Genomic DNA, 25,643 nt, shown 5'->3' on the forward strand with positions numbered 1-25,643 from the left:
AAAAAAAAAAAGTCAGGAAAAATCCATAGCAAAACCTGAGCTGCAGAAACTAACCCCCCCTGAATTTCTAAATACTTCTGTGCCCAGAGCTCAATTTATTCCTGCTCCATGGGCATCCTATCTATTCCCAAACAGAAAGACAAGGACTCACCCACTAAAATTGGGAGATGCTTATAAGCAATATTTTGCTTCTTGCTCACTAGTTCCACTCTGGCTCAGATACATAGTGACCCAAACTTGCTGGCCATGAGGTCCAACTTGTGAATCGACCTGCAACGCAGTTGCATGGTCACAAGAAACGCATCAGAAGGTGGCATTTATTCCCCTCTTCCCCAAGCTGGACAGCCTGAGAAATAAGGCAAGAATAAATGAGTCAGAGAAAGTTAATCCCCCCTCAGCTCAAGAGGAAGCTGAGATGGAGGTGTAGCCCTTCAGGTCCATTCATGTAGGCTCTTGCAGAGCCCACCACCTGAAACTGGTGTAGTAAGCAGTGTGACTAATACCTAGCATGCATAGTTTGCTCTGTCATCCTCTCCTGAGGATATGTGCCACTGCCTCCTGTTTGGTAGGACTTCCTGCTGCCTTTGGAAAGAGAAGTGCTGCTTTGCAGCACAGAAAGCAGACCCTGTGCTTTTGAGGGCCAGCTGGTGAGGTGTGGGACAGTGCTCAGTTCTGGCACGTGTTTTGTTTCCCAGCCTCTGGAGGGCAAGGAATTTTTGCCTGGCTTACACACAGGCTTTATTCTGACTGCAGCACTGTCATGCAGTGCTACTTTAACAGGGCTGCCCAGGCCAGCACCTTTTGGCCAGTACTATCTTTGCCTTAAGACAGAAAAATTCAACTTCTTGAGCAAATCAGCCAGCTAGCCCTCAGAACTATTGCTAGATCTGATCCCCCATTTGGATGCACTTTCTGTGAGTTAGCCAGCAAGGCCCAGCCCCTTCTGCTGACGTCTTTCCTCTCTATCAAACATCAGACTTTTCCCAGTGGAGCTGGAGAACAGGCTTCAATGAAAACTGCCTGTTTGCAGCCATATGGAGAGTGCAGGCGCCACGGGCGCTGTTTCCTCCACCTGACCTGGAGCAGAAACTCCACCATCAGGATAGGAAGGTAGCCTTGTTGCCTAGCAAAGGTGGGATGATTTATCTCTGTCTCTAGATTGGTCCCTCTGCTGCACAAGAGAATTGTTTTCAGACTTCCAAGGAGAATGAAGCCAGGCTAGAAATCGGAATGGATGTGTGAGACCTGCTCTCCCAGGGAGGAGAAGGAGTCCCGGGGTTTCTGTGCTTTCTGCTCCCTTGTACCACAGGACCATGGTTTTGTCGGCCCCCGTGATAGCCCTGGGGGCTACCTTAGGGACTGCAACCAGCATCCTTGCCCTCTGTGGGCTCACCTGCTTCTGCAAATGCAAGCAACCTGAGAAAGGACTATCAGAAAAGGACCAAGAGGACGACACAGAAAACACTAAGCCCAGTGTGCTTCAGCCAGTGCAGCAAGTAAGGCACAGTCTCTAATTTACTGAGTGTTTTTTCTTTAAATGCAGAGGGTGGGAAGGTAACTTCTGTCAGGCTGCTCAGCCTGTGATTTTTGTTGCCTGTTTATCTGCTTACTGTGCTCAGAATGTAACAACATGTTAGTGGGAGGAGGAGGAAGAGTAAGAGGGAAAACCAGAGATGGACAGGGTGACCCACAGAATTACCAGAGGAGGAGATAACTGCTACATTGACAACGAGAAAGCTGCTAGTGGCAAAAATAAGGGAGGAGGAATGGAAACGCTGCTGAATCACGAGGGAAATGGTTTCCTGAGGAGAAAAGATTGGACTTCACCAGGTGGCATGCAGGATTGTAGAGAGGAGATGATTCCTGCTGTGGTCTCCTGTAGCAGCTATTTTTCTAACTCTAAGTGTGGTATCTTATGGCTCCTGCAGGGTAGTTCCCTGTCAAAAGCTGGTTTCTGGTGAAAGCCATCTCTCCTCCTCCCTCAGCCTCTCTAAGTGAGGGGATTAATTATGTGTGAAGTTAAAACAAGGCATTGAAATGATAATCAAAGGCAAGTGAAAATCTAGATTGTGATGCCTGGACAATCTCACCACACATGTGAGTTCCTGTTTCACTTACTGTTAGAGCAATGTGGAGTATGGATAATGTCAGGCATCCCTGTGTTGGTGATGGTCCTTCTTTCATGTTAGAATCCAACCCCCCTGAGTTACACCTGAGCTCAGTGCAAGGGGAAATATAGGACCCTTCTAATATGCCCACTAACAGGGACCTCCCCTTCAAAAGGAAATGTTTGACTGATTTCCTTGCTTGCCCATGGCCTGCAGCATGAGCAGTAGCACTGGGCAGGTATCACCTGTTGGCTGTTCATATTTGTGCCTGCATTTCTTTCACTTCCCTACAGCTGTTCAGCCAGATGTACTGCCACAGCAGCCAGTTCCAAGGGCCAGTGATCTACTCTCCAATGGCCTTTGCTTGCATTTCAACTATCTGAGCTGGCTCTTATTTTTGTGTTCCTGAAGAGTGCAACAGGAGTCCTAATTGAACTTCTCTGTAGTGTTTGTGATTACATATTCAGTCTCTCTCTGGTTGCCACTCTTAGGCTCTTCACAGAAACAAGCCCTGGGATTCTCATGCTCCCATTGCAGTTTGGTCTGAAGAAAGATAACCAAATCTACTAATTGCATTGTAAGACCTGCTGCAGATACACAGAACTGCATTGCCAGAGTTTCTGGTTGTGGGGAAGTGGGAAGACAGCTCAACTGATCATGGATGAACATCTGCACTTAGCTCAGGGCTCCTCGAGAGATTGCTGCTAGTTCTGAGTGTTCATCCATGAGCATGGTGAACACCTCCTAGTACCTGTTTGCGTTTCCCTAGGATGAATTTCACCTGTTCTTTTGTTTGATAGTCATGTCATGTCCTTTCCAGGCTCCTGTCTTGCCTTTGCTAACCTGTACAGGAGATTGGAGAACTTCTGCATTTGAGGATGTGCTGTAACACTGAGATTTTCCAAGTTTACATGTCAAAGGAATGAGACAGGTGTAACTCTGACAGCCACATCACTTTACATTGCATTTTTTCTCATTGTCCTCTGCAATAACATTACCCACAGATATCTTTACCATCAGTCTCTTTCCACAAATGACTTTTTGGTGTTATCATCTTCTAGCTCAGAAACCTCTCAAGTCTTAACTCCACCCTTGGACTGGACACTATTCTTTTATACACAGCCTTTGGGAAACATCTTGGGCAAGTGTTCTTTTGTCCTGGAGCTTGTCCTTTAGGGTGTCATCCTGCTTACATGCCTGAAATAAGCACTAAGTCATGGTAAGGTCCACTTAAGCCTCCAATACCCAGTCCTCACAATACTACTTTCATCAAATTTTACTACAACTTGACCAACAGGGATGAAATTATTCAACCTGCCCTCAGTGTATCACTGTTAGCTGAGTGATTGTATTCTCTTTTAGCATTGCAGGCTTTCTAATGAGAAGTATTACTTCAGAAGTTACTGGTTTGGTTCTCTTTTTCCAAGAAATGTGTCCAAATCTGAGACACAGGAACAGGCTGCCCAGGGAGGCTGTGGATGCCCCTTCCCTGGAAGTGTTCAAAGCCAGGTTGGATGAAGCCTTGAGCAGCCTGGTCTAGTGGAAAGTGGACCTGCCCATGACAGGGCAGCTGGAAATAGATGATCTTCAGGGTCCCTTCCAACCCACACCATTTTATGGATCTATGAATCTATGAGATTCTAACAGGTGAATGAACATTCTGTCACAGAAAGTGCAAAACGTTCTTTGTTTGCATATTCCGTATGTTTAACCATTCCTTCCAGCTGAAACAGTGTTCTTGCCAGGAACAAGTGTTCCCCTGTGCTGTCACTGACTCAGGATCAGTCTCTATACCTTGAAGGAATGAATCTCAAATTGAGTTTCATAGATTCATAGAGCACCAGGAGGGAAGGAACCACACGGATCATCTAGTCCAAGCTTTCAGGGTAAGAATATCTTTTAAATGAGGTGGCCGTGCACCCTGTCAAGCTGAGCCTTGGCACTGTCTAATGTAGGGGATGCTACCACTTCCCTTGGGAATTTGCTCCAATGTTTAATAGTCTGAATGGTGAAAATATTTTTTCTGGCATCCAGTCTGAATCTCTCCAGTAGCAACTTGTCCCCATTACCCCTTGTCTTCACCATGTGACTCTTTGTAAGAAGGGAGTCTCCCTCCTCAGGATAGCTGCTCTTTATGTACTTGTACACAGTTAGGAGGTCTTCCCTAAGCCTTTTCTTCTCAGGGCTGAAGAAACCTACTTCTCTCAGCCTACCTTCATATGACAGATCTTCCAGTCCTCTGATCATGTTGTGGCCCTTCTCTGGACCCTTTCCAGCCTGTCTGCATCCTTCTTGCATAGTTCTGAGTGTGTGAGGTTTGATCATCTGTGTCTGTGTGTATAAATTGTCCTGTCAGGACTTCATACACTCTATGTCCTACTCAGTACTTGACATACTTAATTATTGAAGCCTGTCAGGGCCACTGGCTCTGATAAACCTGAGTGACAAAAGAGAGATGAAGGGAGACTGCCTTTTATTCACTCAGCATGTCTGCTGTGACAGTGATGCTTGTGTTTGCTACAGGCAGAGGCTCCCCACAGACATGCCCTGCATATGCAAGGAGGAAGAGACGGAACACAGATACACCTACAGAACAATTAAATGCTGCTGGCAGTCTGCAGAGTCTCAGGGAGATGTGGGTTTCCACACACGTTTTTCACACAATGTGAAGATTCTTAAACACATCTCACAACCTGGTGCATTGTTTGAGCAACACTGGGCAGGGTCTGTTGCATCCTCCTTCTGACTTTCAGTTTCTTGTCTTTCACACATTTTGTGCAGAACTGAATTGTTGCTCACCTCTTTATTGAAGGAACTGCTGGGGATTTGTAAAGAGAACTTCCATTAGGGCACTGCTGTGTAACTAGATCAGCAGACATCACTTGGGAATAGAGCAGGCAACAAAAATAATAAACAGAGGCAGATGCAGTTGGAAGAGGGGGTGGACCAGTCCCACTGAGCTTGCATATGTCGCTCATCTCTAGTTCTGCAGAGCAGACAGACAGGAGGAATATTTAGACCTGGTGGATCTCTTTGTTGCTGTGTGACGATGGATTTCCTGCCTGAATGTCTGGCGTTTAGCAAGTGGAAGGAAAGATTGTACTGACAACACCTCACATGGCATGGTGGTTTTCATCCCAAAGGTTCAACCAAGTGTTTTGTGTGCTAGCAGGCACGATGCTCTGGTGTGATGGTCAGAGGCTGGTGGGGCAGCAGCCTTACACAGGGCTGCAGGAGAGAAAGGACAGCAGAGCACCCACCACGGTAGGCAGAGGCATGCAGAAGGCGACCTGATTTCTCAAGCTATTGTCTAGTGGTTCCTAATATGTTTTGCTTGGTCTGCTTTGATTTTAGAGGAATGGAAAAGTGCATTTAAAGTTTGGATGAGTAACTTTTTATTGCTTGTGTACTGTAGGATTGGTGAGGCTCTCATCTCTGAATGCAGGATGTCACAGACCTGTACCATATGGCTTACATAACATTTAAATTCAGCTGAATGCTAGGTGGGGACCGCACACAGTGACATCTTTCCTTCTCAACCCACTTCTCTTTCAGAGCCCTTGAGAAAATGCTATGTCACATAGTAGACTTCCTAAACACTGATGCTCTGGCTGCCTTGAGAAGATGGAGCTGCTGACCTAATTAGCTCTTCACCACTGCCAAGTGCATGCAACCACAGCGCTAGGAACTCCATTAGCAGGGTCAGAGTGAAGAGCTGAGATCCAGGTCTGCTCTCTTTTCTTCAGGTCTGTTTCTTGAGGAACAGGCATGCTCCCTCAGGGCCTGTGAACAAAGTCCCAGCACAGACAAGTGCTTCAGGGCATTATCTAAAGTAATTATTAATAAGAAACAATGAGACTAATGAAAAACTTTAATTACAATTATGAACGTTTCCTGGCTCACCCTCCATCTAGGCTTACCACAGAATAGGTTGGCAGGCAGCAGGGTTGGAGAGAATCCCACTGCACAATAATCAACCAAAGTGGCAGTTTTACCTTTGCTTTTTGCTTTTTTCTTTCATGTTTTGGAAACATTAATAAAATCTGTTTCAAAGGACAGGGTCATTTGCTAGTCAGCTTCTGTTCCTTTCCCATCAATGAATCCAAATATAAATGAATCAAGAACAATTTCAGTTGTAAGCAGGCAGGATTCTTTCCTGGGACATAAGGAAAAGAGGGCTGTTATATTTGACTAAATATTTGCCATTGTTTTGGGAGAACAGTAATACCCTTGTGACAACCTCTGCTTGGGCTGCCTGAACACCACACCATCTTTCAGGTTCTTCTGCTCATTCCGTGTTCACAATTCAGCAAGGAACTGAAATGTTAAGAACAAATTCAGTCATAAATCCAAAATTAAAATGTGTATCTGAGGGAATTATGTGTCTGAGAGTCAGGTGGAGTTCTGGTCCACGGAGGCAGGAGATAGTCACACAGAATCATAGAATGGTCTGGGTTGGAAGGGACCTCCAAAGGTCATCTAGTCCAACCCCCTCTGCAGTCAGCAGGAACATCCTCAACTAGATCAGGTTGCCCAGAGCCCTGTCAAGCCTCACCTTGACTATCTCCAGGGATGGGGCCCCAACTACCTCCCTGGACAACCTGTTCCAGTGTTCCACTACCCTCATGGTGCAGAATTTCTTAACATCCAATCTAAATCTACTCTTCTGTAGTTTGAAGCCATTGCCCCTTGTCCTATTACTGCAGGCCTTTGTAAACAGTCTCTCTCCATCCTTCTTGTAGGCCAGGAGGCTGAGATGACCACTGAATCAAGTACTCTTGGGGTACCATTGCAGAGATCATTTGTTCAACCAGTTCTCTTGTCTTACCACACCATGCTCCAGGTGTCTGTATGATCCATGCCTTTGCCTTTCTGATGCTTACTACATACTCATGTAATGTTCTGAAGTCTGTGGGTGCCTGCAGCCTCTTGATGTTGGGTTGGACTTAAACATGAGGGTAACCAATGCCATATTACAGTCAGAGCAAAATGAACTTCCTGTGCTAAGTGAAAACACAGACCTGTGAAAGGAGGATTAGCTGGTACAGGAAGAGAGGAATAACCAAACAATGGGGACGTGTCTTTGTCTTGTGGCAGCCAAATGTCTGTAGAGAAGTAAACCTGAACATCGAGTAGGAGGGTTTCAGCTTTGGCAAGAAAATCTCTGGGCATAGAAGCAGTGGTTTCTATAAGCCAAGAAACAATGATGTGAGAACGACCAGACGTGCTGTCTTTTCTCCCTTTGTCTCAGCTCATTTAACAATGAGAGGATCAGAAGAATTAGGCTAATTAATGCACAGTAATAAGCAAGGTTTTCATTTTCAGTTCAACGTTAAGAAAACTGCAGAGCCAGTCCAGCCTCGAGCACTCCTGAAGTTTCCCAACATTTATGGCCCCAAACCGGTAGTAACTTCACCTGAAATTGTTAACTACACGCAATACTCCCTGAAGACCACAGAGGAAACAGCTACTGGGAGGAACACTGGTCTGGATGAGAACAGGATGAAGATACAGGTCAACGAGGAGCTCTTTGTTCTCCCTCAAAACGGTAGGAGCATTTTGGTCTGCAGCCTAACAATTGCTTTTCTGGGCGTGGATCTGTAACGCCTCTGAGCATAATGTGGTTGTGGTTAGAGAAATAAATGTGGAAAGGAAGTCCTGGAGCTCTGGGTTTCACTCTCTTACCATTGTGAGTAAGTTCTGTCTTCAAAGCCTGTGTTTGATAGAAGGTGGGCATGGAGCTCATCAGGGCATTCAGATAACAAAGCTGTAGCTTTGTGTGTGGTTGTAAATCTTTTTGTGCCTAAACCATCTTTTATGTGGAAGAATCTGGTTCACTGCAAGCAGACATTTTGTGGGAATACATGCATTTAAGTATACAAGCATTGTGGGAATACAAGCATTTAACTGAGAGTAGGTACCAGAATATAGATGATTTTATCTGGCCAAAAGCAGGCAGAATGTCTCCTCCAGGACAAATGCTGGCTGTCCAGCCACTGTCCTTGTTGAGGACACTGGCAGCAGGTCTTCCAGCTTCTGCTTTATTTTCTCTGCTGCTTTTTTTTTTTCTACTGGTTTGGTGAGAAGGTCTTTGCTTGTAATGTGCAGCAAGACCAAAGGCTGACGCCTCTGACAGTTTTGCCAAGCTCCCATGGGTTGCTCCCATACTGATTTTTACCGTCAGGATAATTGACTTCTATGGTTACCACATTAATAAATCCTTCCTGAAGATCTGCCAGAAACACAGTGCCATCTGTCATGATTCCTTCTAAGGAAACTCTTTTTGGTTTTGTTTTTTTAAATGGCTTGAGATTATATTTTTTTCCTTCTGGGAGAATGATGGCTACATTCACCCCTCCACCTTGAGACTTGTGAGCACAGGAAACAAAGCACCACAAGAAGCAGCTGCATTGGAAAGAGAATGTCTGAGCCACATCCTCAGGTGTCAGGGAGAAGCTTATAGGGTGGGGAGGCTAGAGGCTGATGGCTGCATGTAGGGCAAAGCTTTAAAGAAGTGTGTTGGTGTAAAAGCCTCTGCACTGCTAATGGCACAAGCAAGTTTGCTTTCTGCTGTGCCTGTTTCATAGCTCAGGTATTCCAAAAATAAAGCAAGGACTGTTGTGTTCTCCTTTGAGTGCCATGTTGAACCTCTCTGGAGTGTGGCTGAGGGGGACTGGTTCCACTCTTGTTTCCTGTGTGAATCAGAACTAACCTTGCAGATGATGACAAAAAGCTATGGCTTCCCTTTTAGTCTTGCAGCTCGCTTTATTTCAGTGTGAAATATGTACTCAATTTCAAAATCCCATGTGGAGAAGCTGCCTCACAGCTTCCCAGGCTCATTATCTGCAGCCTGGTCAAGCACTATGGAAACAGATGTCTTCTGCATGACAGAAAAATATTTAGAGAGATCTGAAGTGAGGCAGAGTTGCATGGCAGTTCAAAGGCAGACCCTAGTTCTCATTCCAAAGGACATAAGATTTAATTCACCAGTGCAAGTTAAAAGCAATTTAAAACAGCATAATCAATGGGTTGGCTTGGAATGGACCTTAAAAATCATCTAGTTCCAACCCCTTGCCATGGGCAGGGACACCTTCCACTAGACCAGGCTTCTCAAGGCCCTACCCAGCCTACCTTTGAGCACTTCCAAGGTTGGAGCCTCCAAATATAATGAGTGTGGTTTAGAGACCTTGGCCTAGGCACAGGGTGAAAGAACAAGTGTGTGAAGAACACAAGGTGGTAGAGAGCAGAAGGCTTGTCTAAGTGCTGTAGAAAGAGCTGAAAGGGTGAGAAAGCATCAAAAAGAAGAGATGGTGGTGCAGGCAGACGGAGCATAAACGACACAGTAAGCCATTTAGAAAAGCTGGGTCACAACAGGGTGAATATGCTCTCCTTGGAAGTGGAGACCTGCTGGCTAAAGGGTTTGTTTCAGTTGCAGGTGTGGTAAAGGACGTGTGTGTTACAGAGCACTTGAACCCCGAGAGGGCAGCCAGCTGTAACCAGGCCCCCGAGCTGCACTACTCCCTCGCCTATGATCAACAGAAAGCTGAGCTGTGTGTGGCCCTTCTGGAAGGTAAGGGACAGAGATCTTCCTTCCTCTGGTGAGTCTCTCTCTTGGGGGTACAAGACACCTACCTGAAAATCAGTGTGTCTCCCCAGGACCACTGGATGTTTCACTGGCTTGCAGAATAGGAGCACTGTGTCCACACAGTGTTACTGCTCCAAGTGAGGTGAAGGGCATGGCTTGGGGACAGCTGTTTGCAAAGCTCAAAAGCAGAACTCTTCTTTTTATTTTTTCCCTTTGGGGACAGGGGGTTTCTATCTTCTTCCTCTCAGTACTTTTCATTCTTCAGCTTGACTCGCTCCCTGCTGCCTCTTCCTCCAGTCAAGTCAAAGGCTGAGCTGGAGATACCAGACTGACCTCACAGGGCCCTGAGGAGAGTCCCTCTGGCTGTGCCTGGCCAGGCTCTGTGTCACTCTCTGAAGTGGGAACTGACAATTGTAACAGCTTCTCTGCTCAGGGCTGGAACATCATTGGTTCCCCTGGGAAAGTAAAATCATCTGAGTGAATAATTCATGCAGAGTGGAGATCTCTGTGGAAAATTAATCAGATCACTCTCTGAAGTGAGAACTGGAAGGGTGCTAAGTGGCAGCTGCTGCTGCATGCTGCCTGCCAGCAGCAAGTCCACTGCTCCTGTCCAGGGTGGACACCTATGCCTGCTGGCTGCCACCTTGGCTCTCCTCCATGTCTGCACCTCCTTGGCTGCCTTGTGACCTCCTGGACAGGATCTGTCTTTGCTCCCCAGCTCCACTCCCCTGAGAAACCAGAAGACTTCTGTGAACCATGGGACCTGGCAGTCCCAGGAGCTGCAGTCTTTGGGCTGACTGCAGCAAGGATTTCAGGTTTGCCCACAAAGCCATGCTGCTTCCTGACCCCTCAGAGCAAGGCAGGCTCCTCTTGCTGTGGAGAGGGCAGCATGGTTCTGCTGATGCTGCTGAGGAGGGTTTGAAGTGCCCTCACTCTAGGCTTTGCAGCACAAAGGGGATACAAATTGGGGATGACTGTCTCTTGACACAGATCTTTTGGGCCGTGGGACGGCTTCTGAAGGAGTCATTCACCAGAGGTTGGACAAGGGTGGATATGTCCCAGGAGGGAGGTCTTTCCCATCTCTGATGTCTGTGACTGTGGCTTTTAAAGCCTTCACAAGAAGCTTTCTTTGTGTGCCAAGGCAAAAGTCAGCAAGAGTTGTCCATCCCTGTGCCATGCTGTGTCTCATCTTATTGTTGCTCTGCATCTTTTAACAGAGCAGGTTTCCCTGAGCTCAGCTGCTGCTCTCCAAAACACTAACAGAACCCTCCTGCAGAGGCAGAAGGACAAGGACATTGTGTAGCATGAGGAAAATGCCACAGCAAGGGCTCACAGCTGCCCTGTGAAAGCAGGAGCAGGGGTCAGCATCTCTGCAGCTGCTCTGTTGGGTGACCCCCATGGATAAACAATTCAGCCACAGATTTTTCAGGACCGTCCTTTGTGAGAGGTCCTTGCAATCAATCTTTCTTTTCCAGCTATGCATGGTGGAATGAGTGGAGACCAGGAAGCTGGCTGCCATTGCTATATCCTGGGCACACTGGTTACCAAGTCTGGCATTGCTGAGGCCCAGACAGAGCTGAAGAAGAAGGTGCTCCACACCCTTTGGGAGGAGGTCCTGAGATTCCCATTAACGGAGGAGGAGATGCCAGAGGGGACACTGACTCTCACCCTGAGAAACTGCGACAAGTTCTCCAGGCACAGCATTGTGGGGGAACTCAAACTGAGCCTTGCAAACGTGAAGGAGTCCTTTGGGACAGCCCAGTGGGAAAGGCTAAAGATCCCAGAGAAGGTATGGACTCGGGCTGGGGCATAGTCCAGAGACACCAATGATTACTTGCTGGGACAAGATGGCTGCATGTCAGTGGGGGCAGGTCTGGAGGGGTGATGTGTGACTGCTCTGTAGCTAACCATTTCAGGAAGCAATCCGAGACCCATCAGCCCAGCCCTTCTATCCACAGCTCCTGGCAGCTAAGCTATGTCAAAGCTCCCTCTCCTCCTCCCTCAGCTACAGGACAATCTGACTGCTATCTCTAATTCCAAGCCATGTCTAGAAAAGGGTACATGAGTGTCTGTGAATTAGTGATGTGGGATGGTAGTGGAAGGAGTTGAAATACCAGAGAATGCCTACAGGGCAGGATGGGGACAATCTTTTAGCAGGGCCTGTTGTGATGGGACAGGGGGTGTTGGTTTTAAACTAAAGGAGGGAGATTTAGACTAGATGCAAGGCAGAATTTTTTTTTTACGCTAAGGGTGGTGAGACCCTGGCCCAGGTTGCCCAGAGAGGTGGTAGATGCCCCATCCCTAGAACCATTCCAGCTCAGGTTGTTTGGGGCTCTGAGCAACCTGCCCTAGTTGCAGATGTCCCTGCTGACTGCAGAGGGGTTGGACTTAAAGACCTTTAAAGGTCCTTTCCTACCCAAACCATTCTATGATTCTATGACTGCAGAGCTGGGTATAGGTAGGGCATACTGTGGCACCCCAGGAAGCCTTCAGCTAGGGGTGAAGAAATGTTGGGAATGAAATATTGGTCTGAGACCAATCATCCTTACTGGGATCAATCCAGCAGTGCTGTTCCTTCTGGGAGATGTCAATCTGTCACTCATTGCAATGTGTTGGTATTCTTAAACATCAAACCCTCCCTTTCTTTCCTTATTCATACCTTCCTATCTGCACAGGCCAGAAAGGTGGAGGGAAAGATTGCAACAGTGCTTGACGCAGGTACAGGAGCTGCTTCGTGTGCGCTAACTCCATTGCACTAGGGGCAAAATGGAATACAGAAAGTTCCACCTCAGCATGAGGAAAAACTTCTTTACGGAGCCCTGGAGCAGACTGCCCAGAGAGGTTGTGGAGTCTTCTTCTCTGGAGACTTTCAAAACCCACCTGGATATGTTCCTGTGTGACCTGCTCTAGGTGATCCTGCTTTGGCCAAGGGAGTTGGACTCCCTGATCTCCAGAGGTCCTTCCAACCCCTGCTATTCTATCATTCTGTGATTAACTTCTTGCATATTTCCTCAGGGGCCTTTTCCCTGCCCTGAACTGGATTGTTCTCCTAGCAGCAGCAGTACACTGAACAACAGGGCAGCAGGACACCGCTGCTGTTGCTACAAACAGGTGCCTATTGTAGGCTGGTATGGGGTGAGGAATGCAAGCACCACCAGTAGTGCTGCTGAGCAAGCTGAAATAAATCAGTGCTTGTCACCACCAAGGTGAGGGCTTGCTACTGAGCTGGCCACAGGGTACAGAGTTAGCACTTTTGATTTCCAGCAATGCTGATTTGTCTCATCACCACTTGCACGCTAGCAGGGCTGGCCACTAAAATGCCTCTGGCAGAGAGGGAGAGGCAGCAGAAACAAATAGATCACAGAATCAGTGAGGCTGGAAAAGACCTTTAAGATCATTGAGTCCAACCGTTACCCAACTACCATGATCACTAAACTATATCCTAAAGTGCCACATCTACAGCTTCTTGAACACCTCCAGGGATGGTGACTCTATCACCCCCCTGGGCAGCCTGTTCCACTGCTGGACCACGCTTGCAGTAATGATAATTTTTCCTAATGTCCAATCTAAACCTCCCCTGGCACAGTTTAAGCCTATTTTCTCTCATCCTATTGCTAGTTACTTGGGAGAAAAGATCAACCTTCACCTCACTGCAACCTCCTTTCAGGGAGCTGTAGAGAGCAATGAGGTCTCCCCTCAGCCTTCTCTTCTCCAGTCTAAACAACCCCAGTTCCCTCGGCTGCTCCTACTATGACACATCCTCTAAACCCTCCACCAGTCTTGTTGCTCTTCTCCAGACACAATCCCGGACCTCAATGTCTTTCTCATACTGTGGCACCCAGAACTGAACACAGTACTCAAGCTGTGGCCTCACCAGGCCAGATGGTCTGAGTGAGTTTAATGAACTTCAGGCACAAAGCTAAACATTTGGTTAAGAGCCATAAACTGAAATGAGTTCCTGGTCTGCTGCTGTAAAGAGAGATGTCCAGGAGAAATCACTCCAGTATAATGATTTAAATTCCTCCACCCCTCCACCCCTACTGTAGCATCTGCTCTGGAAACCATACTCAAGGAGCAGCCTGCTGGCAGCTGGTCAGCTGTCACTGCAGTGCCTTGGTGCACACGAAGGGGCAGTAAGTATTCTTTCTCCAGGCTGCCAGTACAAGGCTAACACTGACAGTGCTGCTGAAGAGTGCCCCAGTTTGAGCTGAGGATGTGCAGGGAAAGATGAATTTGCGTCATCTGGGGAGCCGTGAGAGCCAACCAGGGCTCAGAGAGCTCCTGTACAGATCCTGAATCATTCATCACCAGCCGGAGCGGGAGGGAGTGAGGAAGAGCTGATCAAACAAGAGCAGCTATTTTTGACAGCATCCATCCAGGAACAAAGTTGCTAGGCTCTGTTTAAAGCCTGATGTTTCCTTCAAAAGCCACGAGCCCCAGAGATTTCATTCCTGCCTTCCCAGCAATTCTCCCCGACAAAAAGGAAGGGGCTGGGAAGGGAGCTTACAGCTAACCAGGCAGTGTAATTAGCATTCAGGAATTCATGGGCTGCCCTGAGCAATGCAAAGCGTAGATAGGGCAGACTGATACCCTTGTTTTGTCTTCCTTCCCTCCCAGTGCTAATGGCAGTGATAATAGCCTTACCCCCTTCCCTTTAGGGAATTTCACCCTGCCCCATGCACGTAATCCACTGGTGGCCCCCCGGATGCTTTTCATCCCTACTGCACAGAAAGGAAAGTGAAACTCCGGTGGCTTTCATAAATTTGCGTGGTGCAGGTTATAGTTTTAATAACAAAGGGAAGAAAAAAGTCCCCAAAGCCCAGGGGAGGGGTAAGGAAAAGCATCTCTGGCTTGGTCTCATCATGCAAAACTCCAGCAGAGACCAGCCAGTGTAGGTTTGGGTTTCATGTGGGTACAGGTTGGTCAAAAAATTGATTAGACTATCAGGAGCTAGGAAGCCATGGGCACAAGGTGTGACATGTGCGTGTCGGTGTGTCTGTGCACATTCACAGAGCCTTGCCACCTCCTACCCCCACAACTCTTCACTGCCTCTCTGTGCCTGCAGCTACAGGAGCCAAATCCTAGCCAAGAGGCCTGTCAAAATGCACAAGGGATAAACCAACACAAGCAGCTTGTGACTTGCCCAGGCAGTGTTTTGATTTGTATCTGTCCCTCCGTGTACAAACAGCTATTCTTTCGTAGCAGACAGGCAGCCATCTGAGCCTGCCTCTCTTTGGTTCTGCAGGGGGGGGTTAAGATCCACTTAGCTTTAGGACAGGATTTATGTCAGTGAAATGCATACAAGCCCTTTGTTGCTACCTGAATGCATGAGGAGAAAAAAATAAAAGAGAGATTTACTGGGGCTGATTTGGGACTGAATTTCAGGCTTCCTTGCTAATGGCCTCCCACCTGATTTGTGCCCCACAAATCAGTCATTCCCAGCAGACAGTGATGACAGCTCTGCTTTCTGGACAGGCAGGCAGCTCACGTGCAGCACGCAGGGGCCTGTCCTTGCCTGTTTTGAGCAGCAAGGGTGAAAACTGGGTTTGAAATATTTATGGCTCGCTTAGAAGTGAGAGTGCAGAGCACAGGCATGGCCTGGAGAAGCTTTGTCTGTCCTACAGCTTGTAAATCATGCTAAGGAGTCCAAAGGGAGTCTGCTGAATTGGCATTGGCTTTCTGGGACTCTTCTGGGTCATTAACCTCACAGTAAACCAGATTTCTGTCACAAGCTCCTACTCACTGAGAGAATAACTGCTCCCCTTTTGCCCCTTACCACAGGCTGGCAGCTCTGCAAACCTTGGCATGGGCTTTTTCCTTCCCCACCAGCCTCTGGGAGAAAACAGCACTGGGGCTGTTTTCGGCACAGTGTGGAGATGGGTGGGGTAGTGACATCCCTCTGCTTCATCCTCTGGGGCTGCTTGTCCAGGGTGAGCAGGAAGGAAGGGAAGAAAGACCAGGAGGCTAAGAGGCCAGTCACTAATGTGAAGAAAGGAATAAAAGAAAAGGGGGAAAAAAAGAAAAGTCTGCCCCCCCAGGGGGAGGGGGCACTGCTGCTCACAGGCTTGAGGGAAGACAGGCTTCTGGGGGGGAAGAGTGGAGCACTCTGGGAGCTCAGGGAGGAGGTCAGGCTGGCTGGGTTTTCTCCCATGCCAAGTAAGAGTGTCAGAGAAGGTTCAGCTCCAGCTCCAGGGTCTCGCTGTGTGGCACAGCCCCCTGTATTGCCAGCACTTTCCCAGGGAGATCTACACTCCTACTAGGCAGTGTGGACCAGGGTACACACCTGCTCAGAGCCTCCTGGCAGAAAGAATAGCTCAAGAGTGAATGATGAAAAGGGGTAGTGGAAGTAGGGGACATACAGATTGGTAGTAGGGGACATAAATAAAGGGCAGCTACATAATCTCTCAAAAAAGGAATATCTGACAACTTACACACAGTTCAGCCCCAAATCCTCTTATTCTGACTAAATATCCCACTAAAAGTAGATGTTGGTAAGCAGTTACTGCCTAGTGATAAAGCAGTAACTCACATAATCAGGGCCTTAGGAGTGAAAAATCTCTCTCAGACATCTTTGCCATGTTTATTCCCCTCCAGTGTAACTGGAAAGATCTCCTACACAAAGAGGGGAGACAACTTGGTTGGTCCTTGTACTATTTAGCATGCCTAATGTTGTATAAAAAAATTAACCTTTCTTTAACCTTTCCTTTCCATTTCCAGGAGCCTTCTACAGGTCATGGGGAGGTTCTGCTGTCTATCAGCTACCTGCCAGCAGCTAACCGTCTGCTGGTGGTGATTATTAAGGCTAAAAATCTCCATTCCAAGCAGCTGAAAGATCTACTTGGCAATGGTGAGTAGAATAGCAAGAAAACAGAGACTGTTGTATCTGCCATTATGCAGCTCTGGGAAGGAAGTGGGAAGGATGGTGTGTGGCAGAGAAAAAAAATAGATAGTTGGTGTAGAATGCCAAGGAGGTTTGAATAATGTCTAAAAAGGGAAAAAGCCAAGCCCCCAAGATTAGTGCCTGATGTCACCAGTTAACATTCTCCTGCCTTCATTTTGTTGCATGCTCATTCATGTGGTGCTCCTCTCCACTTCCTGCAGATGTTTCTGTCAAGGTGACCCTGAGGCATCAGTCCTTGAAACTGAAGAAGAAGCAGACCAAGCGTGCCAAGCACAAGATCAACCCCGTATGGAATGAGATGATCATGTTTGAGGTGCCTCACGAGCTCCTGCGTGCCTCCAGCGTGGAGCTGGAGATGCTGAGCCAGGATGGTGCTGGGCAGAGCCACGTGCTTGGCAAGTGCAGCCTGGGCCTACACGTCACAGGCACAGAGAGGAACCACTGGGAAGAAATGCTGCGGAACCCCAGGAGACAGATAGCCATGTGGCACCAGCTCCACATGTAGGCTCGCCATGATTACTGCCAACCAGACTTCCACCAGGCCTTGGAGCTTGGGGGAATAAGCTGCATTTCACCTGCTCCCTTCCCCTCCAGAAAGCTACTTGGCACAGCATTCTTCTTACACCACATTTTCTGATGTTCCTGCCTCAGCCTAGCCCAGGAAACTGTCTGCAAAACATCTTTAAGGGACAATCTCTCACCTAATCAAGTGGTTCTCTCAAAGGAGGGGTCTGTCTGGATGATTTGAATTCTTTTTATTTGCCTGCCCACTGTCATTTCTGTGAGATGCAGAGGGGAGCAAAGGGACAATGGAAACCTAAGCCATTCATTGGCACCTGGCACTGTCACCCACATCCTTTGATGAGTGCTTGCTCTAGAACCACAAACATCTGGCAGGTGTTCTACCAGTCAATGCTTTTCATAGCACTTTAGACTGTGAGAAGTGAAGATCACAAAGCCAAGTAACTGCAGACTCGAGGTAGCAGCATGGCAGAGAGAAGCCAACTGCAGACCCACAGGATCAGCATGACAGAGAGAAGCCAACATGCAGTAGTAGATGGATACCCAGAGAAAGATACAGAACTGAGGGAGAGGATAGAGGGCAAGGAGAGTGTGGGACAGTCAGCATTAGCACCCTCTGTGGTAGCCTTTGAAGCAAACACTGCCAAATTCCTTCCTTTACTTTTGTTTCCTTATATTTGGGATTCATGAAAGCTGCTGAAAACAAGAATGTTTCAGGATCCTTTAGCAGAATACCTTGTCTTCTGACTTTCTACAGTGTCACCCAGGAACGCTCTAGGCATAGACCAAAGGTTATTGTTGATGTTACTTCCAAAAACCTGGACCAGATCTTTCTGCTTCCAACTGCCTTTTCTGTTTGGCTGAGGATTTTTTTTTGTTGTTCTGTTTTGTTTTGTTTTTTTTTTTCCTGAGTTCCAAATACTCTACGTTCTAAGCAACATTTCAGACTAGGCAAAAGAAGTGAAATAATTTCATACCTTAGCAGCTGATTGATGGTTTTGGTTTGACAGTTGACTATGACTTCTCACCCTTGAGAACTGCCATGTGTTTCATCGCTTCCAGACAGAAAGAATTCCCTGACCAGACAGACTCTCCAGGGCTTGTTTTTCTGTGTGTGCTTTCCAGATTTGACGTGGCTTAAACGTTGCTCTTTACTGTCCTTTTTGTGTGTGTGTGTGCCTAGATGGGCTGAAAGTCTGGCATTGGCAGGGATGATGCCATGACCCCATAAGCACACAGTGTGCCCTGCTGCTTTATTTCAAGTAGTAAGCACAGCTGTAAGGGACTTCCATGTGGATCAGATATCCAAGACTTTGACAACAGAACTGTAGAGTTTGTAGCACTGGAAAACTCAGAAAACTTACTGTTTGCAGGGTCTGCTTGATCCTCTGCTTTATTCAGAATAGTAAGCTAAGCTTCACCTAGGGTCCAGCTCATTTTGATGGCTCAGTCAAACAGGTCTAGCACATTGTCAGTAGGAGGCTGCCATCCTGTTGGCAAAGGGAAGCCACCAGAACCAGTGAACTGAAAAACTGACTGAAGCACCAGGCACAGAGAGCTATGAACAGGAGAAGGACATGGCTTCAGCTGGAACAGGAGACTGGCATGGGTTCAGCTGGAAGCCAGTCATGAGTGGTGACTGGGGCTGGTACTGAGACTGATACTGTTGAACACCTTCACAAACGACTGGGGCGATGAGGCAGATAACATAAAACCAGGAGGAGGTGTTGATCACAGAATCACAGAATGTTAGGGGCTGGAAGGGACCTTGAAAGATTATCCAGTCCAACCCCCCTGCCAGAGCAGGATCACCTATACCAGATCACACAGCAACACAGCCAGGCAGGTCTTGAATATCCCCAGAGAGGGAGACTCCACAACCCCCCTGGGCAGCCTGTTCCACTGTTCTGTCACCCTCACAGGGAAATAATTTTTCCTCCTGTTTCCATGGAAATTCCTATGCCTCAGCTTCTACCAACTGCCCCTTGTGCTGTCACTGGGCATTGCCAAGCAGAGCCTGACTCTGTCTTTTTGGCACTCACCCTTTATATGTTTATAAACATTAATGATGTCACCCCTCAGTCTCCTCTTCTCCAACGCAGTCTTGTTGCCATTCAGAGAGATGTGGAAAGGCTGGAGAAATGGGCTGAGAGGAGCCTTCTGAAATTCAGCATGGAGAAGTGACAAGAGAATAACTCCACACATTAGGACATGCTGGGTGCCACCCAGCTGGAAATCAGGTTCCCACAAAAGGCCCTGGTGGTCCTGGTGGATACCACATTGAACATGAGCCAGCAATGTGCTTATGCAGCGAAGTGGGTCAGCAGTGTCTTGGGCTGCACTATGAAAAGCAGGTCAAGGGGAGTGATCCTTCCTCTACTCTGCATCAGTGAGGGCACATCTGGAGTGCTGTGCCCAGTTCTGGGCACCCCAGTGCTAGAAAGACATGGACTTGCTAGAGAAAGTGCAGCAAAAGGCCATGAGCATGGTAAGGGACTGGAGCATCTTCTGTAGGAGGTGAGGCTGGGAGAGCTGGGACTGTTTAGTCTGGTCAAGAGAAGAGTTGGAGAAGGGGCTTCTGTATAAATGTATATATCAATATGTATAAATACCTGATCTGGGGTTGGAGAAAAGGAGATGGGAGACAGACTCTCTTCAGTGATGTCCAGTGACAGCATGAGAGGCAAAGGCACAAATCTTTCCTGTAAAATCCACACAATCACAGAATGTTAGGGGTAGAGGGGGATCATTGAGTCCAACATCCCTGTCAGAGCAGGATCACCTAGGGCAGGCCACACAGGAATGCATTCAGGTGGGTTTGGAATATCTCCAGAGAAGGAGACTCCATGTCTCTGGATAGCCTGTTCCAGTGTTCTGCCACCCTGGTGTTGAGGTGGAACCTCCTGTGTTCTAGCTTGCACCTGTTGTTCCTTGTCCTATAACTGAGCACCACTGCAAAGAGCCTGGCCCCTTCATCTTGACACCCACCCCTCAGATATTTATAGATAGATGTTGATGAGATCTCCTCTCAGTCTTCTCCTAAACTGTTTTTTTTACTGTGAAGACTTTCAAACACTGTAACAAGTTGCAAAGAGAGGTTGTTGGGAGTCCCCATCCTTGGAGACATTCAAAATCATAGAATTGTAGAATTGTTAGGGCTGGAAGGGACCTCAAAGATCATCTAGTTCCACCCCCCCTGCCACGGGCTAGAGTGCTGAACAACCTGCTCTAGTTTACCCAGCTTTGAGCAAGAGTGGATTTGGACAATGTGATCTCCAGAAGTCCTTTCCGCCCTCAGAGTGAGGCTGTGAGGCCACGAAGAGACCCACAAGGGTGCTGTGTACTGCAACCACTGTTACCTTCATCCTGCTGTTCCCTCTGTAGATGGATAGCCAGGAGTTATGGGCTCATTTCAAAGAGAAGGACAAAAGCAGCTCTGACCAACCAACCAACCAGAGAAGCTAAGTATGCCCATGAATCTTACACCCAGAATTGGGTTGATCTCACTCCACTGGCTGGAGGGGATTGAAACAACACCAAAATGGACTTCTTCTTTTGCTCTGTGGGCTTTTGTATAGTAAAACAAGCTTTTGAATAAACCAGACACAGGGATTTAGGGGACAGTGGATTCTTAACAGTTGCAGTGTTCATGGTTTGCCTGTAGACATACCTATAGCTCTGGAATCATCATTCCCAATTCATTGGCCTACTCTACATACAGGCTCCTGACAGCACTGTTAGTTCTTCCTTTAGGGTCATGATAAGAAGGATCACTTCATGGTGTGATGGCTGGCACTGGAGAGCCTGGAGGGCCAAATATTTGCCTTGCTGCCAAGGGATTTCTCTAATTCTGCCTCCCTGCTTATTTTAATGAGCCTTTTAGAAGGTCTTGGTGACTGAGTGTAAACAGCTTTATCTGCCTGTGCCCCTGGTGATGCTGGTGGGCCCTCTCATTAGACAGCAATCCTATAGATTCCAAAGGAGTAGCTCCTTGCAGTCTGATCTTGCTGTGACTAAATAATGTCCCCTTTTACCGAAGAACAACAGGTGAGTGTGCACCACTCAGCTGCAGATCTGTCTTAGGAGGCAAGTGGTAGTGCTGGTCCCTCCTGTCCTGCCATGGGATTTAAAACTGGGATGAGCAGAGGGGTGCAAATAGCTGCATCTCTCCTGGCTGCATCGTTGTTACTGTTGTCTGGCAGCCCAGCCTGCAGAGAATGCTTCCTGCTTCAAGCACAGGCCAGACGTTTTGTCCAGCCTGAAGGTGTGGGGTCAGGGAGGGAGCAGCCATTTGCTGGAGCTGCAAGCAGGCTGTGCAGGGGGATGGTTGGAGCCCAATTCCTGGAGATATTCAAGATGAGGCTCAGCAGGGCTCTGGGCAACCTGATCTAGTTGAGGATAGTCCTGCTTACTGCAGAGGGGGTTGGACTAGATGACCTTTGGAGGTCCCTTCCAACCCAGGCCATTCTGTGATTCTGTGATGATGAGGGATCTGGCTGTCCTGCACAGGAGAAATGCTGTGCATGTGTGGGACTGGAGGGGCTCTGCTGGCAGAAGCTGTTTGTCCCTGCATTCCAGAGCCTGTCTGGGCCCTGTCCTCATCCCTTGGGATTGCCTGTTTGGCAATGCTTGTGCACTCCTAAGTCCCAGCACCCCAAGGTGCTAGGCTGGCCTGAGCAGCCAGACTGTGGGAAGATGCTGTGGTAGATGACAACAGCAAGAACATGAGCACAAAGTACTTGGAAATGCTCAGTGCCCTCACGTAAAACAGCCTCAGCAACGTGAGCCATAGAAGCATCCCCTGAGTGCAGTATGGGCAGAGAACAGAGCCAGCCAGCCCTGCAGTGTTAAGCTGTGAATACAGGAGCACCACAAACATGTCTTCAATTAAAGGGTGCTGCTTCTAAACTGCATCAAAAGAGAAGCAGCAAAAGCCTAATTATGGCAATTAGAGTTCTTAAGCTGCCTTTGTGATCAAAAATAGCCATTAGCTTCCCCAGTGGCTATTCAGTGGCTGCACTGATTATTTTTCCTGCTATAATCCATGAAGAAGCTGGAAGCAAAGAGACTGTAGGGAGGAAGGGTTAAAAAGGAGGGGGGAACAGTTTACCTGGTCAGAATGAATAATCCTTTTAACAAAGGGCCAGAGAGCCAGCAGGTTAAGGGCAGGGATTCACAGTCTCTCATCCAGTGACAGAAACCAAGCAGCCAAACTGCCATAAAACAGACTGAGAAGCACAACTCTGTACTGCATCCAGTGTCTCCTGGGAGAGGTGGTCTAATGTGGTCTCCTCTGGAGAAGGGATGGAGAGGCCACAGGAAATAACTTCTGACTACATTGTTATTTGGTTAAAATACAGATTATAGCCTTGTATTGCTTTGCCTCAGCCTGCCCTCAGAGTTAGATTTTCCCAGAACAGTCCAGTTTGATTTTAGGCAGTTTGCGCTGCAGTAGAAAAGACTGTAAAGCACAGATCATTGACAGACACTAAAACATCTCTGGGATGGTTTGCTAAATAATCTCTGGAATGGTTTAGATTCTTTACTACCCTCAGCCTCCTTCCCTAGTTGTAAGGGGGAATGGTTGCTGCTGGTCTCCTGCAAGGGTGACTCTTTTTCCGTGCACAGTTTTCCCCTCGTTCCTTGTCCCCCTCACTCCGTGTCCCTTGCATGGAGAGATGAACCAGCTTTGCTTTGCAAAGCAGTGACAGAGCAGACATCAATGGAAAATTCCCTTCAACAGGGCTGGAAAATGGTTCAGGCTCAAGTGTTCCTCAGGTGTTGCTAAGCTTTCAACACTTCTAACTAAAGTACTTTGCATTTGGCTACCATCTGTCATCATGTTCCCTGGCAGTAGAGCTTATCGGTACCCAATTCTTTCAATCCAAAATAGAGAGGGTTGTAATCTGGGCTCTAGAAATAAAGCCCAAGGATTGCCCAACTGTTCCTCATATCTAAGATGAACTAAGCACAATGACTTTTTTTAAGAGCTGGGAGCTGAGGTGGCTTGGACCACACTCCTTGGTCTCTTAGGAAGGTCAGTCTGAAGCTGGATTGAACTCAATGGCAGAGCTTTGGCAGTATTTTTTTTCCGTGTTCAAAATGTATCCGTGCCTCACTGTGTTGGGTTCATTTGCTGAAAGATAAGCATGAGGAGTCAATACCAACACTTGAGATCATTTCTTCTGTTAGTTGTAACCAAACTGCACGAGAATAGTGGCAAAGTGAAATGCTGCTTCATGGCCTTCCAGCATGAGAAGGCTTCTCTGCTTCCTTGGTCCTTTGCTGTCCCACGTGTTGTTGTACAGAGCCAAGCAGTGTTTGTCAAGACTTGATATTGTTTGCACAGTCCAAAGCACAAGAACAGAGCATGGGGCTCAGGTGCTGTGTCTGCTGTTACAGCACAACATGTAAATCACCACCAGTAAATTATTCCAGGCTCTATCCATGGTGTGTCTGCCTTGCTTACTCTGGGGTCCCCTCTGCCTGTAACTCACATCAAGGGTACGGAGCACTAGGGTGAGTCACCAGAAGGTCCTCTGAAGGGTGGCATCAAGAGATGGGAAGGGGAGCAGGGAGTGGGGTCCTGCCCTGGCTAAGCATGGGAAATCTATTGGCTTTCTCAGCAGAGTGGCAGCCAAAGAAATCTGTACAGGCTTCCCTGCAGCTGTGAGGAGCCCAGGGAAGAGGATCTGGGGATTGGGTGCCTCCCAAATGCTGGCTCCATCTCCCAAACAAAACTAAGAGGTGAATATCCTGGGGTGCATCAAGAAAAGTGTATCCAGCAGGTCTAGGGAGGTTCTTCTCCCCCTCTGCTCTGCCCTGCTGACACCACACCTGGAATACTGTGTCCAGTTTTGGACTCCCCAGTTCAAGAGAGACAGAGACCTGCTGGAGAGAATCCAACGGAGAGCCACAAGGATGCTTAGGGGACTTGAGCATCTCCCCTGTGAAGAGAGACTGAGAGCCCTGGGGCTGTTTAGTCTGGAGAAGAGAAGGCTGAGAGGGGATCTGATCAATGTCTATCAATAGCTGAGGGGTGGGGGTCAAGGGGAGGGGGCCAGGCTCTTTTCAGTGGTGTGCAGTAATCAGATAAGGAACAAAGGTACAAGCTGGAACATAGAAGATTTCACCTCAACACGAGGAGAAACTTCTTTACAGTGAGGGTGATGGAGTCCTGGAGCAGGCTGCCCAGAGAGGCTGTGGAATTGTCTTCTCTGAAGATTTTCAAAACCCACCTGGATGCATTCCTGTGTGGACTACCCTGGGTGATCCTGCTCTGGCAGGGCTGGATGATCTCTGCAGGTCCCTTCAAACCTCTAACATTTTATGATTCTATGAATTTGTATCCAGTATTTTTAGCCACCTCAGTACTTTTGGGGTACTGCTGGTGATACTCTGTAAACCATGTGTCTGTAAGGAGAAACACCTACTTAGCTGACCCAATACCGTCACTGGAATTAGTTGCTTCCTTGACAAGACACAGAGATCAAGAGCTGCACATGAAAGTGAGAGAAAACAGATTTGGGGGGCAGTTTTGGAAAGTATTTACTCAGTGACAGTTTGGGGGCAGTCTCCCACCCATCACAGTCAGCATTAAAGCCCGAAGAGAAACAACAAAGTCTGCTCAGCTCCTGGGCTGCTGCTGGCTTCTCTGAGAGGGCTGCCACCAGGCTGTCAGTGAGGCAAGATGCTCCTGGAGCATCTGCCATGGAGGTGGACAGAAGGGAGCTGGATTTCTGCTGCACAGGGACTTGAACCTGGGTGGTGTGTTTGCCAGGGACAATCCTTGCTGCCAAGGGGATTAGCATGGGGTTACTCAGTAATCCCCAGGCCAGTGCATTGAAAAGCAGCAAGAGCTGCTTGTAGAACCATTCCTCTCTTAACCTGCTGTTCACTGTCACTTCAGATTTATTAGAGGCTTTTTTCCCCCCACAGGGTATTTTAAATGGGACTGGCCTGTAATCCTCTGCCTGCCAGAAGGGTGGCACCTAATCCAGCAGCTGTTTTGCAGCCATTAGCAGTGGAGGTTTGCAGTGGTTTCTCCTCTTCCCTCAGTGGTTAAGTGGAACAAGCCTGGTGAGGAAGGGGCTCCAAGATTCCACTCAGAATATAGCTCAGACCTGAAACCCACCCAGTTTTCCAGAAGAGCTCTCCCAGCACTATGAGGTGCTACAGCAGTCCAGAGTTTGGCTCTGTAGACCCTGTCCCACCACCTTGCAGGGCTCCTTGTCCCATCCCCACACTGTTCTCCCACCCCTGTGTCCCTCTGGAGGTACCACCAGCCTCCCCAGAAGCAGGGTGTCTGACAGCAGTGCAGGCAGCATGCTTGTTTTTTTTTCCCCCTTGGATCAAAACAACTTCAAACAGGCAGCTTCAGAGCCTACCAAGAAAACTCATTAGTGGATATGCTGTGCTGAGGGAGCCTTTGATTATCCTCCAGATATTTTTAGAGCCCCTGGTAAATGAGCTGTGGCTCCCTTCCTGTGGCAGCAGCTCTGCAAGAAGCAGCCGTAGGTTACAGCAG

General features: G+C 47.9%; 1 protein-coding gene across 2 annotated transcripts; it reads left to right on the top strand.

The window, feature by feature from the left end:
* Positions 1–1,313: 1,313 nt before the first annotated feature.
* Positions 1,314–17,099, top strand: SYT13 (synaptotagmin 13). 2 transcript variants are annotated; one of them, XM_054400609.1, is made up of 6 exons: positions 1,314–1,496; positions 7,434–7,656; positions 9,538–9,678; positions 11,169–11,482; positions 16,411–16,540; positions 16,795–17,099. In XM_054400609.1, the coding sequence occupies exons 1-6, from the start codon at positions 1,314–1,316 to the stop codon at positions 17,097–17,099; spliced, it is 1,296 nt and encodes a 431-aa protein (XP_054256584.1). The 2 variants fall into 2 exon arrangements, with proteins under 2 accessions (XP_054256584.1, XP_054256585.1); XM_054400610.1 differs by having other exon boundaries at positions 9,544–9,678.
* The last annotated feature ends 8,544 nt before the right edge of the window (positions 17,100–25,643 follow it).

The sequence above is a fragment of the Indicator indicator genome, chromosome 4, assembly GCF_027791375.1.
Source record: "Indicator indicator isolate 239-I01 chromosome 4, UM_Iind_1.1, whole genome shotgun sequence".
In the NCBI taxonomy this organism is placed as follows: Eukaryota; Metazoa; Chordata; class Aves; order Piciformes; family Indicatoridae; genus Indicator; species Indicator indicator.